This window comes from Pseudorca crassidens, chromosome 18 (assembly GCF_039906515.1).
Source record: "Pseudorca crassidens isolate mPseCra1 chromosome 18, mPseCra1.hap1, whole genome shotgun sequence".
Lineage (NCBI taxonomy): Eukaryota > Metazoa > Chordata > Mammalia > Artiodactyla > Delphinidae > Pseudorca > Pseudorca crassidens.
The window spans coordinates 6225001-6240850 of NC_090313.1; the positions used below are offsets into that span (position 1 = coordinate 6225001).

Below are 15850 nucleotides of genomic sequence, written 5' to 3' on the forward strand. Positions count from 1 at the left end.
TAACATGTCCTCCCCTTTAGGAGGAAGAACGTGCAAAACGTGAGGAGCTAGAGCGAATACTAGAAGAGAATAACCGAAAAATTGCAGAAGCACAAGCCAAACTGGTATGTATGAAGCATTCATGAAAAACATTTTAGAGTTCTCGGGACTATTTTAAGGGATTTGAGGGAACAGTAGGAATAGTTGAGTAGATTTTAGCTACTGTCTTCTAGAGGAATCTGTTTGGGGCAAGCCAGAAATTCTGATTAATCTGGAGAAAGTTCCAAAATTCACAGTGGTTTAAAACAGCTTTCCTAGGGGAAATTGTACTGTCCCCATCCCTAATTTCTTCTGTACCTAAAAAGACAAAAACAAAAACTTGAAGGTTAAGTTCTTAATTAAGTCTACTAATACGCAGCGTTTCACTTGGCATTAGTTGCTTTGTTACCAATTACTAGACAGAATAAGTAGAGAGTATATATTTGATACTAAGTGTACCAGATTAATAAATTTTTTTCATATTTCATGTTTATAATCTAACAAGGAATACAGAGATTTACAGAATTACAATATGAGATACAGGTGTAAAAGGAGATACAATTTTTACATTTTAATAAAGAAGTCAGTATAAGAATATTGAAGTAAATTTTTTAAATAGAAAAATGAATACATATCACTTCTATTTTTCTTTCCCATTCTGTATTTTAGTACTTCTATTTGTTTGTTTGTAGCATATGCTAACATTTAAAATAGAATTTAAAAATAGGTACAATTTTTGGTGTAGCAGGGTTTTCCCAATTAAAAGTATGAATATATTTTGAAGCATTCTCAGTATGATGTAAAAGAAAGCTAGAATTAAAGGACTATGGATATAAATAAATCAAAAAATGAAGAAGGATAGTCCGACATTATAAGGGAAAATTTTCTTTTCCTTATGAAGATGGCATATAGGAATTCTACTTCAAAGTAAGAATATAAATCAGAGATAGAGGGAAATTTACTTAGAATGAATGAGGATTAGTGGTATTTACTGCCCAGGAATGAAGACATGACCCTAGAGGGACTCTTGGTTTTAGACAAGTTTTGTCTAGTTAGAAATGTGTTGAGAATAATGCAGCCATAGGAAGACATTTGCTGCTAAGTCATACTCTTGACTGGGGGAGGAAGGCAAGATGGAAGCTCCAGTTAAGCGATTCAGAAAAAACAAATTCTGTGACTGTGTTTATAAAGGCACAGAAAAAGATCTGGGAGGATCTAAGTAATTAACAGTGAATCCCACTGAGGGGTTGGTGAAGGAGGACTGTAAATAACTGTTTTATAGTGAATAAGAATGTGAAAGTTAAAACCACCAGCAGTTGGTTCTAGAGTATGATCTTTTAAAAGATAATCTGCCCCAGATTAAGAGCCAAACTAGAAATACCCTAAACAACTTACTGAACATGACACAAGGGATTCTTAATATCACTGTCCTGGTTACTGTGAAAGCCACAAGGAAAGGGGAAGACCTACTTGTGCTTTACCAATGAAAAGACCTTAAAATCTGCTTAGGTGGAAGAAGCACCATGAATATGAGGTGGGTGAGAAGTCATAATAAGATGTATCAATACATTGCTGATTAATACATATGTGATAACGCTTTTTTCTTTTAGTGATTCCACATAAGGAGAAAATCTCAGTGCAAGTGCGAGAGAAAGTAAGAGGGGAAGTGTGCATCTTAATTTTAGTTTTGAAGGTTGAGCTTTGAAAGGTAGATACAGTCTTGTTTGTAAGGCCATGGGTATTTGCAGGAGAGATGAACAGTATAGTTGGTGCTAGAAACATTGAAGCAAAATTACCCAGTACGTGGGATAGAATTCCTCTTAGAACGTGGTGTAAGAGACTGTATAGGGAGTTCAGTTTGCAGATGTCCTGAAAGGCCAGATTGTGACTTCTAGAGCAAAGGGTCTAAGCTTGGTATACCCTGCCAAGGTCTTGATCCCTTCTGACCCTGGGGTAGCTGTCTGAGTGCCTGGGGACAGCTTGGCCTCCTTACGTTCCTCTAATAGCCTTCTTTGTTTACCCAAATGAACCATAAAAATAGGAGATTAGCAAAGCATATTCTAAAGCAGTGCTTTTCAAGTGGTGGTAAAGTTGCCCAGGTTTTGTTTTTGTCTTTTAATCCCAGTTTGTCTCAGACCTCTACTTTTGCAAAATACAGTTAAGATGAATTATTAGAAAAATGAGGTCAAATTGCTATAGAAGTTTCTAAAATGCTTATTCTTGGCTTCTGCATATCTTATTGTGGGTCAGTTACAGTTTGCACTGTCGTTGGTCCATGGGCCATCCTTAGAGTAGCACTGCTCTAGAACCCTTGAGTTTGACTTCGTATTATTAGACTGCAGTGACGCTGCTCTGACTGCATGTTATCAATAAAACTTCAGTGAGAGGGTATCTTAGGGAAGAAGCAGCTTGAATTTGAGGAAAATTGGTAAAAATCTGGACATAACTAATTTGCTTCTTGTTTTCAGTAATGTTGGAAGCATAAGAAATTATTGTTCCTGTTGGAGAGAATTAATTTTTATTTGGTTCTATTGGTGGCCATGTCCTTGCAGGGAAAGTAGAGTACCCTTTGTGTAAGAAGAGAAAAGAAAATGTTACTGTATAAACATGCAAGGCACACTGTTGCAGTTTCTCTCATTTTTATCGTCCTTTCCCTTTCCTCTCAATTTTGAGCACAGTTCTTTAATCTTTATACACGTTTCTTAGTATTTACACTAGGAAATACTACATAGAATGTATTGAAAGTCTTGTTAAAATAATAGACATATGAATAAAAAGCAATTTGGAGATAAAAGTAGTCAGGATGTTAAGTTCTCTTAAAGGCATTAGTGTATTAATTGTGGAGACAAGGACAACTCCAAGAAAAGTCAACTAATGATATGGAACTATTTGGTACGTGGTATGAGTTACATGAGGTAACTGACATAATTGCCCTGGGAACCTTCCTGGAAGAGATACCACTGCTCTGGACCTTGATGGACAGTTAGAAATTGAATTTAGGGTGAGGACAAGAGGGTGAGGAAATGAAGTAGGGCGAAGACCTTTAGGGAAGTACAATTAGAAAAAAAGCAAGAATGTGTGGGATCTCTTGGGATAAGCAGTAGTAGTTGTAGTAAACCCACTTTATGTGTAGTCAGAAGTTCAGGTTTTGAAAGCAGATTAGACAGGTTGGAAAAGAGTGTACCCTGGGGGAGATTTCTTGTCTATAACCATGAAAGAATAACACAGTGATCTCTTGTAAATCAATAAAGGAGACCAACTTCCTGAAAGGGGTGGGGGGGACTACTTCGAGAGGTAAAAGAGGTAACTTCACACGAGTAAAATGAAAAGTAGCTGTAGTAAATTCCTGAAAATAAATCCCAGCCTTAATGGGAAAACAAAGAAATGCCCCCTCTCTTTTCCTTTTTCTCTAATACTATATACCAAATTTGAAAAGACTTTTTTTCCCCGTTAGTAGCAAGTGTTGGCAAGAATATGGTATAAAGAGACCCTTTATATAGTGCACTATTCTGGGAGTTTAAATGGATGTGACCATTTTAGAAAATAACAATAAATCAGTATATACCAGGAACCTTAAATTTTAATTCTGCGCCTAAGAACTTACCTAATGGAAACTGAATCCAGTACAAATCAATTCACACACAAAAATGTTTTCCCCTTATTTGAATAGTGAAAATTGCCCAGGTTTTTAGATAAATTATAACACATACATACGGGGGATTTTTCTGTAGTCAAAAAGCATCTGATAATACAGGGGAAGTATGATTTTCCTAATTTGAAATGTATATTTGTACATTTAATAGAAAAATATACCAAAGTACTGAGAATAGTTATCTCTAATTGGTAAGCCTATAAGTAATTTTATACTTTTCTCCAGTTTCTACTTTTTTTTTTTTTTTTTACAAGTAATGTGTATCACCATTATGATCAGGTAAGAATAACTAGTAAAGAAAGTAAATTTAAGCCACACTTAGACTAAGTTTTAAGTAAGCCCTCGTGACAAAACTTCAAAGATTGCTCCCAGTAATGTCTGTAGTAAGGAACCAGATTAGCTAAGCCATACGGACTCTCATATATGATACATGTTAAGTGGTCTAGACCAAGAGTAGTTTTTGCTCATTTTAGTTCCAAGTTGTTTATCAAGATACTTGATTTTATCTGTCCATAAGGAGGCAAGAAAATATTAACGAACATACGTATTTGATTTATAAAATCAAACAAAAACTAATCCAAAAGTGGATTAGCTTGACTTGGCTTTTTGGCAGATTGGTTCCTAGTTCTTGGGTTAGTATTGGCATTGCACAGCTATCATCAAACATTTGAAAGGCTGTTGTTAGTACGATGGAGAATTTTAAGTTTCTTTAAAATGTTAAAAGTAGTACTTAAAATTTTTCAAAGTCCTCTTCTTCACACAGTTTTTAGTGATGCGTCTGGGATAAGCCCAGATACTATTCTGAAATGTGTATGAATCTTATTTATTCAGAACAGGAAACAGACTAAGTGAAGGTGGTAGGTGTTGCCATGGAATGAAATGTTCTAGGAGGTTATGTCAGTAGGAAAAACGACCCCTCAAACTGTCTCCTGAAATTCTGGGTCTATAGTATATTTCCTCTCTTTAATATTGAAATAATTTTCCTCTTTTCCCTTGCCAGTTAGGGAGATTTAGCGTGCTCATTGTGCTGTGTAACACGTGGTATCTCACCAGTTTGAGAGATGAAAAGATAGTACCATGTTTACAAGCTGACTATATATGAAATGTATTCCACATACTTAAGTTTCAAGTAAACCAGATCTCACTTTGCAATTAAGAGATAGCTCTGAAAAGAGTTCTTAGGGAGATGTAAGAAAGAATTTTTTAATGTTCGTGTAGTAGACAGAAAAATGTCTCCTGCCCCCCAAAAAAGATATCCATGTTCTAATCCCTAGAACCTGCGAGTGTTACCTTATATGACAGTTAAAGAGTCTACACAGATGTGAATAAGTTAAGGATCTTGAGGTGGGGAGTTTATCCTGGATTATTACTGTGCCCTAAATGCCTTTACATATATTCTTATAAGAGGGAGATGGAAGGAGATTCTACCACAAAACACAGACAGGAGAAGCCAAAGACAGAACAGAGAGAGATTTGAAGATACTGGCCTTGAAGACTGTAGTGATGTGGTCAGAAGGCAAGGAATCCTCTTAGCAGCCACCAGGAATTGGAAGAAGCAAGGAACAGACTCCCTTTAGATCCTTGAGAGGGAGCACACCCTGCTGACACCTTGATTTGGGCCCAGTAATCCTGATGTCGGACTTCCGGCTCTCAGACTAATCATGTGCTGTTTTGAGCCTACCTAGTTTGTGATAACTTGTTACCTAAAAATGTGCAAGTGTTTTTGGTATTGGACAGTGGGTAGAGGCTGGAAGAATTTTGAGGTACATGATAGAAAGTGCCTAGACTGTTAGTAGGAATATGGGCTTTAAGTGCACTTCTGGGGACTTCTCTGGTGGTCCAGTGGTTAAGAATCCGCCTTGCAATGCAGGGGACGCGTGTTTGATCCCTGGTCGGGTAACTAACTAAGATCCACATGTCGCAGGGCAGCTAAGCCCACTCGCAGCAACTAGAGAGCCTGCGTGCCGCAACTACAGAGCCCTTGCAGTCTGGAGCCCATGCGCCACAACTAGAGAGGAGCCCGGGTGCTGCTACTAAGACCCAACACAGCCAAAAATAAAGAAAGAAATTCCTTTTTTAAAAAGGCACTTCTGGTTAGGGTTAGAAAGAAAATGAAAGCATGTTATGCAAACTGGAGGGAAGGAATTCCTTGTTATATAGTGGAAGAAAACCCAACTGAACTGTGACCTACAGTTGTGTGAAAGGGAGAACTTACCTAAGCGATGAAGCTCATGTACAGCTGAAGATATTTCTAAGTAAAGTGCAATCTGGTTTCTTCTGAATATTTATGTAAAATGCAAGAGGAGAGTAATTGAGGAAAGAATCAAGAAGTAAAATAAATGAGAACTTGATGTTTGGGGAAATATTTAGCCTATTTAGATTGCAAAAGATGCTAAAATTAGATTCACTATTAGAAAAACTTGTTCTGGAAAGAAGTCTAAGCGTATGATTGGACATCCTTTTGCTAATGCTGAGGCGTTTATGCCTGTGACTCATAGGTTACCTCAGCCATTTTAGCAAAAGCCAGGATTAGATGAGATTATCCAGAAAAGACCTGTGGAAGAGCCTGTTGTCTAGTGGCCTGATATACATGGGAGACTTACAGTGTTTTTGAGATGTTATATCAGCAGAAACACTGCCAACATGGACTGAAAGGGAGAGAAGACCTAATGATGAAGGGCTTTCAGACTTCACTAACATAGGAAAAGGTGATATGAAGTCAGAACAGAGATATGAAGGTACTGGCCGAAGGAATGTGGCCCTGGAATATCAGCATCTTGATTTTGTTGCAGTGATACTGATTTTGGACTTCTTGCCTTCAGAATAAACTCCTGCTGTTTTAAGCTATCCAGTTTGTGGTAATTTGTTACAGTGGCTACAGGAAACTAACATAGTTGGAAAGAGAATGGGGCATTTATGCTAGAGTGAGTGTATTATGTAAGTTGAAACAGCACAGTACTTAGGATGGCTCATAATGACATATTTATACATTTTAAGAGATAGGAAAATATGGTATGCCATCAAATGTAAATGTCAATTAAATATTTTAATTTGAAAGAGTGGGCAAATTAGGTAAGGATTTTAAATCACTGAGAGGCTTGTTCCCAGTTGATAAGGCAGAAGGTTGATTTAATGATGTTCATGTATTCTTGGCAAAGATTTTTTAAAAACTTTCTGGACATTAATGTATTGCCGTCGTGTGGGGTGGTGTGAAGGATGGAGACTAGAAACGAGAAAGCCACTGAGGTCAGTGAAAAAGATGGGCACTTGATCAGGTGGGAGTAGAAACAGTAACGAGAATAGTTGAACTTGGTGAGTGATAAGGGTGTACAGAGGGAGGGAGAAGAGGAAAAAGGAAGGAAAGTAAAAGTCTATTGTGGGAACCAGGGAAGACCTGATGTAATCGTGCTAAGAGCCAAGGATCACCAGGCATTGAAGGAGAGCTTTCACAAAAAGGAATGAATACTGAATAAGACAAACAAAAGAACTGAGTAAAAGAACAGAGAATTTAGGCTACAGAATATTAAAAGAACCACATCTAGAAGAGTGCAGTTTTTTTGTTATGTTTATAGACATGAATGGTAAAATCCTGAAGGTATCAGATTTCTCTTTTGGCAGTAACACAGAGCACTCTCTCCAGAGGTCTGGAAGGCAGTGAGTTTTGTACCCAATGTTTCTTTTCAAACCAAGCTCAACTATCAGTCAGTTCCTTCTTGAAGCAATTATTTGTACTTTAAGTAAAAGGGGGCTAGAAGGAGTGTGGTGGTATGATTTCTCTTTAGATGAGTAGCTAATGATATCCCGTAATGATAGTTAGTGTATATCCTAAGAAGGTAATTCTCAGAATAACTAAATTGCCATGGCCCCTGGAGGAAAAGAGGGAATTGCTTTTTTCAGTCCTTCTTTGTTATTTTCTTTTTTAAACCTTGTACATGAATAACATCATAATAGTTTGCTAAGGGTCAAAACTAATTACATTAAATTTCTTTTTATAATTTTTTTTTACTCATTGTTTATCTAAAAGGGGACATACATTATAGTTTTTATGGAGGGGAGGGTGCATTAAAGAAACGAAATTGCAGAATGGCAGAGTGAAACAGGAGGTATGTTTTGGGAGGTTAAAATGCAGAAATTCACATTTCCCAGTAGGGGCATGATTCCTAATGGTAAGATTTTTTTAGTTCTTTCCATCATCCCAGTAATCACTCCTGATAAATATTTCTATCTTTAGATTTTTGCAGTAGGACCTCTAGGTAAAGTGGGAGGGGAAGACAAAAGATACTGGGAAGGGGGTTAAGTAGACCCTTCTACTATAATGGTATGTTTTGCTCTTGTGTATTTCATCTCAGCAGTCATTCTTTTTGCATGGGGTGCAGGGTTGAAAGCCTTTTTGAGACCAAACAGGGTCCTGGGTGTAGTGGCTGGGAAGGACTGCCCCACTGTAATGGCTCTAGTATGGTGGGTGTGTTACCTTTCTCTTTGGCCTCCCTGATGTCCACCACGTTAGTCTTGTAGGAGAATTTAGTGTTGTTCACCTGTATCAATACGAATGTGCATACCCTACCCCCACTTGGAATAATGTTTTCTTTTGCATACATTTGAAGCGAGAGGAGAGGAACAGTGTATATGTGCCAGCAGATGGGACCATCAGGAACAAAGCAGCCTTTCAGTCAGTTAACTGCAGAGGGAGGTGGGAGGCAAGGCTTTAGAAGAATACCTAGCAAGTAAGGTGTAGAGTCATATCACACTTACAGATGGATAGGCAGTTTTTCATCACTTGAAAGCCACTGTATTAAAATGAGAGACAGGTTTGGTTTTTCTCAACTAGCCTGTTTTTTTTTTTCTTTTTTTTTGCGGTACGCGGGCCTCTCACTGCTGCGGCCTCCCCCGCCGCAGAGCACAGGCTCAGCGGCCACAGCTCACGGGCCCAGCCGCTCTGCGGCACGCGGGATCCTCCCGGACCAGGGCACGAACCCGCGTCCCCTGCATGGCAGGCGGACTCCCAACCACTGCGCCACCAGGGAAGCCCATAACCTGCTTTTTTTTAATATATAAAATTTACTTTTATTGTCAAGATTTATCAGTTTATCAAGACATTCATTAACTTCCAGTTGAAAAAGTTTTGTAACTTTCAGTTCAACATAGTTTTCTTATTTTATCTTTTATTTATTTATTTATTTTTGGCTGCATTGGGTCTTTGTTGCTGCGCGCGGGCTTTCTCTAGTTGCGGCGAGCGGGGGCTACTCTTTGTTGCAGTCCATGGGCTTCTCATTGCTGTGGCTTCTCTTGTTGCGGAGCACGGGCCCTAGGCGCGCGGGCTTCGGTAGTTGTGGCGCACGGGCTTAGTTGCTCCGCGGCATGTAGGATCTTCCCGGACCAGGGCTCAAACCCATGTCCCCTTCATTGGCAGGTGGATTCTTAACCATTGCACCACCATGGAAGCCCCAGTTTTCTTACTTTAGAGCTAAAATAATTGTTTTCCTTCTCTGGTCACTGTACTTAGGCCCTCAAATATTTTTTGTTTGGTTTAAAAGATAATTTCCAGCATTTTAAAGTATTGCACTTTACAGTGTGTTCTCTCATAATTATCTTATTTCATCTCATAATTACCCTGTCATAATTTCATGGTTATTGTCATTGCTGTTAGAGCCATTCTTTATATATATAGTAAGGGTCAAAAAAATAAGATTTTCCCAGGATTATTGAAGTACTGAAACTTAAAGACCAACTATGCATGTCATAAAATTCTTCTTTGTTTTACAAAAACCTTATGAGTGTTAGTTTTACAAATAGGGAGTCCTCCCCTGATGTATTAGAATTGTTGAAAACTTATTACAGGCCACATTTTAGGATACATGTTTTTTTACATAAAGTAAATACACTTGTATCTGTATCATTCTTTTTATTTGAAAATGTCTTTTTGTTATTTCTGCAGTTTTATTGAGATATAATTGACATAACAGCACTGTATAGCATAAAGATTTAACATATGATTACCATGATAAGTTTAGTGAAAATCCATCATCTTTTTTTTTTTTTTCTTTGCCAAGGTGTAATTGAATATGCTTAGTTTAAAGCTGTAATAGAACAAAATACAAATATTTATACATAAAGACGGGAAGGACCTGCTTGGTTCCATTTTTTAAAACCATTCCATTGTCAGGTATTTGTAATAGGCATTATGTGCTTAAGCACTGGGGATAACACTGTTAGCTATCACTCCTGGTTAATTACAGCTCTCCCTCTGTACACACACACACACACACACACACACACACACACACACACGCACGCTTTTGTCTCCTGTATTTGTAGACTTCAATGAAACTGAACCTTTTCTTTCTCTTCACTGAAATCTAAAGATAATTTCAGTGCAGTAGAAATGGTATTTTCTGTCTGTGAAGGAAGTTACTTTTTAAATCTTGTTTAATTTTTTGATTAGGTAATATGATCACATGATTCAAGATTTAACAGCCACACAGTATTTTTCAAAATATATTTTCCATAATATATTTAATAGTCCATATTGATGAATATTGGGGTTTTTCCAGTCTTTTACAAACCACGTTGCAATAAACTTGTTCAATTTTGCATGTATGCAAGTATGTTTATAGTATAAAATCTAGAAAATTAAATTGCTGGATATAAAAGTACTGCGAAATGTAGTTTGGGGTGGATAGTGCCAAAGTAGTTTTCATAAATTTCTCAAATGGGTTGAAGTTGTGATGTTCAAACCGGTTAGTCCCCAAGCTTCTTTCTAATCTGCTTTCCTAGGGGCTGAGTTAGAACCTTACGGAAAAGCGAGTCTGTGGTGTTTATCCTGGAAAGAGTTTCCAAAGCACAAGCGTGCCCCCTAAGAGTCTTTATTAAGTCTTGATTCAGTTGCATGTGCCATGCTCTGACCCCAATGTGGGATGATTTATTAAAACTGGATGAATTTGCATATGAATTTACTAATGGTGATCAGAAGCAGATGATTATTTCTCTTGTAATTATCATTGAAAGTCTAAACAAGAGAATGGTGATTTGCAATGGACTTTGACACACAGGTAGGATTGTCGTAGGAAAGAATGGCATGAGCTGAGCTGGTGGAGGGCAGATAGAAAGGATATGGAAAGTCACAAATAGTATGCTAATCTAGGAAGTTAGGCCATGTCTGTGCACAGTGGAAATCATTGGAAGGCTGAGGGCAGGAGAGCACAGTGCTCAGGAAAGGTGAAGCCAGCAGCATTGTGTAGGGTGGATTGAAGGGCAGAGACTGGAAACAAGACCATTTTAGGTCTGCGAGAGATCTGGGGCCCTGAACTGGCACGGTGGCAGAGGGAAGGGACAGAGCTCTAGGGGAGAGAATATAAAGGAAGAGAGGGATATAAGGGGGGAATTGACAAACCTGAGGGCTGTTTGGTTGTGTCGAGGGAAGAGGGAGGAGGGGAAGGAAATAAGCCATACTAGATGCGTGGCAGGAGGGAGGCCAGAAAGGGCTGGTTCATTTTAGGGTTAGGCTTGAAGAATTTAAATCTTGAACATGTGGAGTTTTGAAGGTATTGAAGAGGTTTCCCAGTTGGATGTTCCTCAGCCAGCTGGAAATGTAGCTTAGGAGAAAGGTATGGGAGAGGTACTTCAGCTCTCTGTTGGGTTTCCACCTTATGAGAATATAAAGATACAGAAGTTTGTGAAAATCCACTTGCCCATCTTGCCTGCCCACCTAATTCCCACTCCTTCAGTTTTGGGTCTTCCTCACCTCTGACCGTACTTGGTAACAGTGGATTTGGCCCACTGTCTTCCACCTTTTAGGGTCATGATCCTTCTCCTTACTTGCTCCCCACCCCACCGGCCTCCATCTTAAAGTAAAACAAACCTCTTTCTGGTGTGACTTATGTATTTAAAAGTTGGTTTGTTTTTTTTTACCTATAAGATAAAATTTAAACGTTTTATTAAGTTGAATACTAGAACTTGTCACCTTTTCCATCTTCTGCCATAAAGCCTATAATTCAGTCACATTGACTTTTAGTATTCCTGAAAAGAAAAACCTATCCATGGAGGACCTTAGCCTTTTGAACCTTAGTGTTTCATTTATGGGAGGAGAGAAAATTTTTAAAAGACAAGTTCAAGTGAACAGAAGAATGAGTAAAGGGAAAGGCCACTAAACTTATTGTTAGTTTTTGACCATCTAAAAAACAATTTCAGTAGAATAATGGAGATGTAAGCAGTGAATTTTTAAAATTTGACTTTGAATGGAAATAAGGCATTCGAAGGATGCAGTGTGTATTTTAAGATCAGGGTCAGATGCGGGGGGAAAAGGACAACTCAGTGATGGTAGCTGAGATTTAAAAGTCAAGAGTTAGAGCAGGTTTCCTAAACCTTGGCACTGTTCATCTTTGGAGTTAGATAATTCTTTGTTGTTGGGGAGGGGGGCTGTCCTGTGCCTTGTAGGATGTCTGGTGGCCCGTTCTCTGCCCACTGGGTGCAAGGAGGGCCACCCACACACACGGCACACACACGACACACGCCACACACACACCACACACATGAGACACACGCGCACATGCCACACACACGAGACATGACACACACATGCACACACGACACACTACATGCACTCACGACACACATGCACACACAACACGGCACACACATCGACGCACGACACGAGACACGTGGCACACATAACGCACGCACACGACACACACATGACACACAGCATGTGCGTGCACACGGCACACATGCACGCACACGGCATGCGCGCACACACACACACACACACACACACACACACATTGTGACAACCAACCACACACTTCCTAATGTCCCCTGGGAGAGGAATAAAACTACAGCTGGTTGAGAATTACAGGAGTGGACATGAAATCTTTGGGGAGAGGGAGCAACTTGACGGAGCTCGTGAGAATGACCTGATTTTCTTGGTGCAGAGGGGAGTCTTCTGTAGAGAGCACAGGAAGGAAGTCGGTTGCTTGAGACTGAAGGAGTTGTGAAGGAGTCAGAGGCATTGCAGGAATTTGATTGATATCTATTTGAAATTAGATGGCGTTTTATAGTTAGCCAGGTCAAAAGGTCTCATTTTTCTCTCCAGAAAAAAGCTTACTATTTCATGGTTGTATATTGACAATATAATGTAGTTCTGTTGGGGATTTTTGTCTATAATTTTTGTATGCCTTTCTAATTATAAACTTAGTTATAGTGATTGGTAATGACATACTCTGAAAATTCATGCCTTGATTCGTATTTGACAGTTTGTTAATCTGGTGCATCGAGGGTGTAGATAAAATAAAAATAGGTAATAGGACAAAAATGTATACTGATCTCGACATGATTTGTAGAAACTTCTTTTCATTTTCAAAATGTTCCAGTGCTTTCCTACAATTTGTTCATATATTTTTCATTAAAAAAAATCAGAAAATGTTGGAATAATTAATAAGGAGTTCTTTTCTAATTCCTAGGTATGTTTTCCTGATACTTTCTATGCGATCTTAGGCAAGATTTTTTAAACATACACTTTTGTGTGCCCCTGTTGATGAATTTGTCACACAATTTCTGGAATATTACTAATAGAAGACATGAAATTCTAGTTTTTTACTTTTACCTTTCAGGCTGAAGAACAGTTGAGAATTGTTGAAGAACAAAGAAAGATTCATGAGGAAAGGATGAAACTAGAACAAGAGCGACAGCGTCAACAAAAAGAAGAACAAAAAATTATCCTGGGCAAGGGGAAGTCCAGGCCAAAACTGTCCTTCTCATTAAAAACCCAGGATTAAATTGCAAACTCTGAACTTTTTACAAAGAAAAATGGAAAAACTTTGTATGGTAGCTTCATGTTGAAGTGGTTTTTTTTTTTTGTTTGTTTTGTTTTTTTTTAATTTGGAAAATCTGGAAAGTTAGCTTGTTCTAATAGGGGCTATGCTCTGCAATTCCTTTTTTTCCCCTCCACTCCTTTAATGTCCATTAAGTCAAATCCTTATCAGATCATTGTTATCTTCCACAAAGCGATATTTTTTCACCTGTTGGATTCTGTATTAGTGATCTGAAGAAGAGCAGATCACTTTGTAAACTATGGATGGTCTGATAAGGTTTTTACTGACCCACTGACTTCACCGTTATACTCTGTTTACTACATCATAATGCTGGTTTTGCTGACTTTTTGTTTTTTTATATATTTATAAAAAAAGAAAAAGTTGGTAATTGCATCGGAAGCGCCCAGGGTGTTGCCGGACCTTTGTGGTATATTGTTAACCAGTGTCCTCGTGGTACTGTTACTCTTGATGTTCCTGACACAGGTAAGGATACAGTTGGTCAGCTCTGATACAACATATACATACAGTTCAGTATTGTCTCTGTTCAACTTGTTTTTATTTCATTGATGAAATCAAACCAGCATTCCCCATTGTGTAAATAAATGATTTTGCTGAATAAAGTAAAGTCTTAAATTCATATGTTGAAGCAATTTTTTTTAAAGTTCTGTTAAGTCTTAAAAGAGGGTGGTTTACTTTTTGATGGTCAACAATCTAGAAATCCTAGGACTATGCTGTATATTTCTTTTCACTTTTAACATAGGATTTATATGTACATTAAATATACTTGAGAATTAGTATTTAATGGCTATTTTACAGATACCTAATTTATGCTGATACAACAAATTATGACAACAGTATTACCGTTAAGAATGACTAAGCACCCAGAAAAAGATTTAAATTCTCAATCCTGTGCCTCTATTTTAGGATATAAGTATTATTACCACAAATTATACTTAATAAAGACTAGAAGAATGATTCTAAAAAGTTATACTGTTTTAGATTATTTTCAAAGTGGGCCATCAGAAAGAACTTAGCTTTGTACTTTTATAGAAGGCTTAGGTAGTCAAATCATCTTCAGTGTAGGGTACCTGCACGTTTTTTGGGGGGACAAACACATTTAAACTTCCAAGCTTTTGTTTTGTTTTTGCATGTTATATCTTATGGATGACTTTGCTACACTAAAATCTGCCTCATTTATCTTTACATATGTTTAAGTGAACTGGTATTAAAACATTTATTCAAGAAAAGGATATGGATATAAAAATGCTACCTGAGATGCATAGATATGTCATCAAAGTAGAGAAACTTTCCAGTATTTTTGAGACAGTTTTGATCAGTCTTTTAAACGTGAAAACATAACTTCATGAGATGACTAAATGGTAGATTATTTTGTTTGTGCATGCTAAGAAAAATGCTGTTGCTTTAGTTTGAGCTCTTCCATAAGTCTCATTGTGGTAAGGAACAATAAAATAAGTTTACATATCTTTAAAGATAGGATTTTAAATAGGCATGAACTCGTGAGAACTGACTTTTAGTAAACATGATACCTATTACTCGAAAACATTCACTTTATTTACCTGAAGAATTTAGGTTAGCTTTAATTATTTCATGATTCTTACACTTTTTTTTTTTAATGTAACCTTTTTTTTTTGGTGCCAGATCCATTGTACCTAAGTTGTATATGCAAGTTTTTGGAAATGTTCATTTAAAAGTTGTTTTGGTATACAAGTGTTCTAAGCATTGTATCTAAGAGAGTAGCCTGGACTTTAAAATATTAGAAATCAGCTTATGCCTGCCTTTTCGTTTTTAAAAAATTTCTTCCTGCCACATATAGTGTGAAATCACAGTAAGTTGCTTAGTAACGTGCTGCAGTATCTGCTTGCTGTTGGAGGCTCACATCAGATAATGGAACTGTTCCTGTGTCAGGCTGCAGGAAAGAGGATGTCATTGTTAATAAAACGCACCCAATCCTTTCTGTGCTACAGCAATGTGTAGTAATTTGTTTTCTTCATTTGTTTCCACTGGTTTTGTAAAAAGTTCAAATTCTTTCCCAAACTATTAGCAGTTCAGATGTTCCCTAATTTATTAAGTATGCCTTTATTCACAATTTGTTTTTTAAAGTTGCTCTTAATGCATTATAGAATTAACTAATGACTGTTTATTTTTATTACAGTATTTAATATATGTAGTTATTGCCATTTATATTGTGGAGTTTGCAGAATTAAATCAATTGTATAAACTAAACCTTTAAATTAGCTATGTGTGAGGACTCTTTAATGCTTGCAAAGAGGGGAAGGGGTTTGTAGTTAAAGGTTTACTGCTCCAGTTTCTCTTACGAAGATGTAGCAAATTAGGCTGTGTCCTCAGTTAATTT

At 37.6% G+C, this 15850-nt stretch overlaps 1 protein-coding gene across 2 annotated transcripts in view; it reads left to right on the forward strand.

Moving 5' to 3' along the window:
* The window catches only part of ARGLU1 (arginine and glutamate rich 1), a 25234-nt gene extending 11121 nt beyond the window's left edge, over positions 1-14113 (forward strand). Inside the window, exons 3-4 of one of the 2 annotated variants that reach the window (XR_010936938.1) lie at positions 1-104; positions 13276-13341. The exon at positions 1-104 is cut by the window's left edge and continues 463 nt beyond it. Coding sequence is in view for 1 of the 2 variants with exons in the window: in XM_067713397.1 (XP_067569498.1) it covers positions 21-104; positions 13276-13440 (249 nt within the window). In the remaining variant the exon portion in view is untranslated. Of the gene's footprint in view, positions 105-13275 lie in introns of both variants that reach the window. The other variant, XM_067713397.1, reaches the window with a different exon arrangement.
* Positions 14114-15850: the final 1737 nt, after the last annotated feature.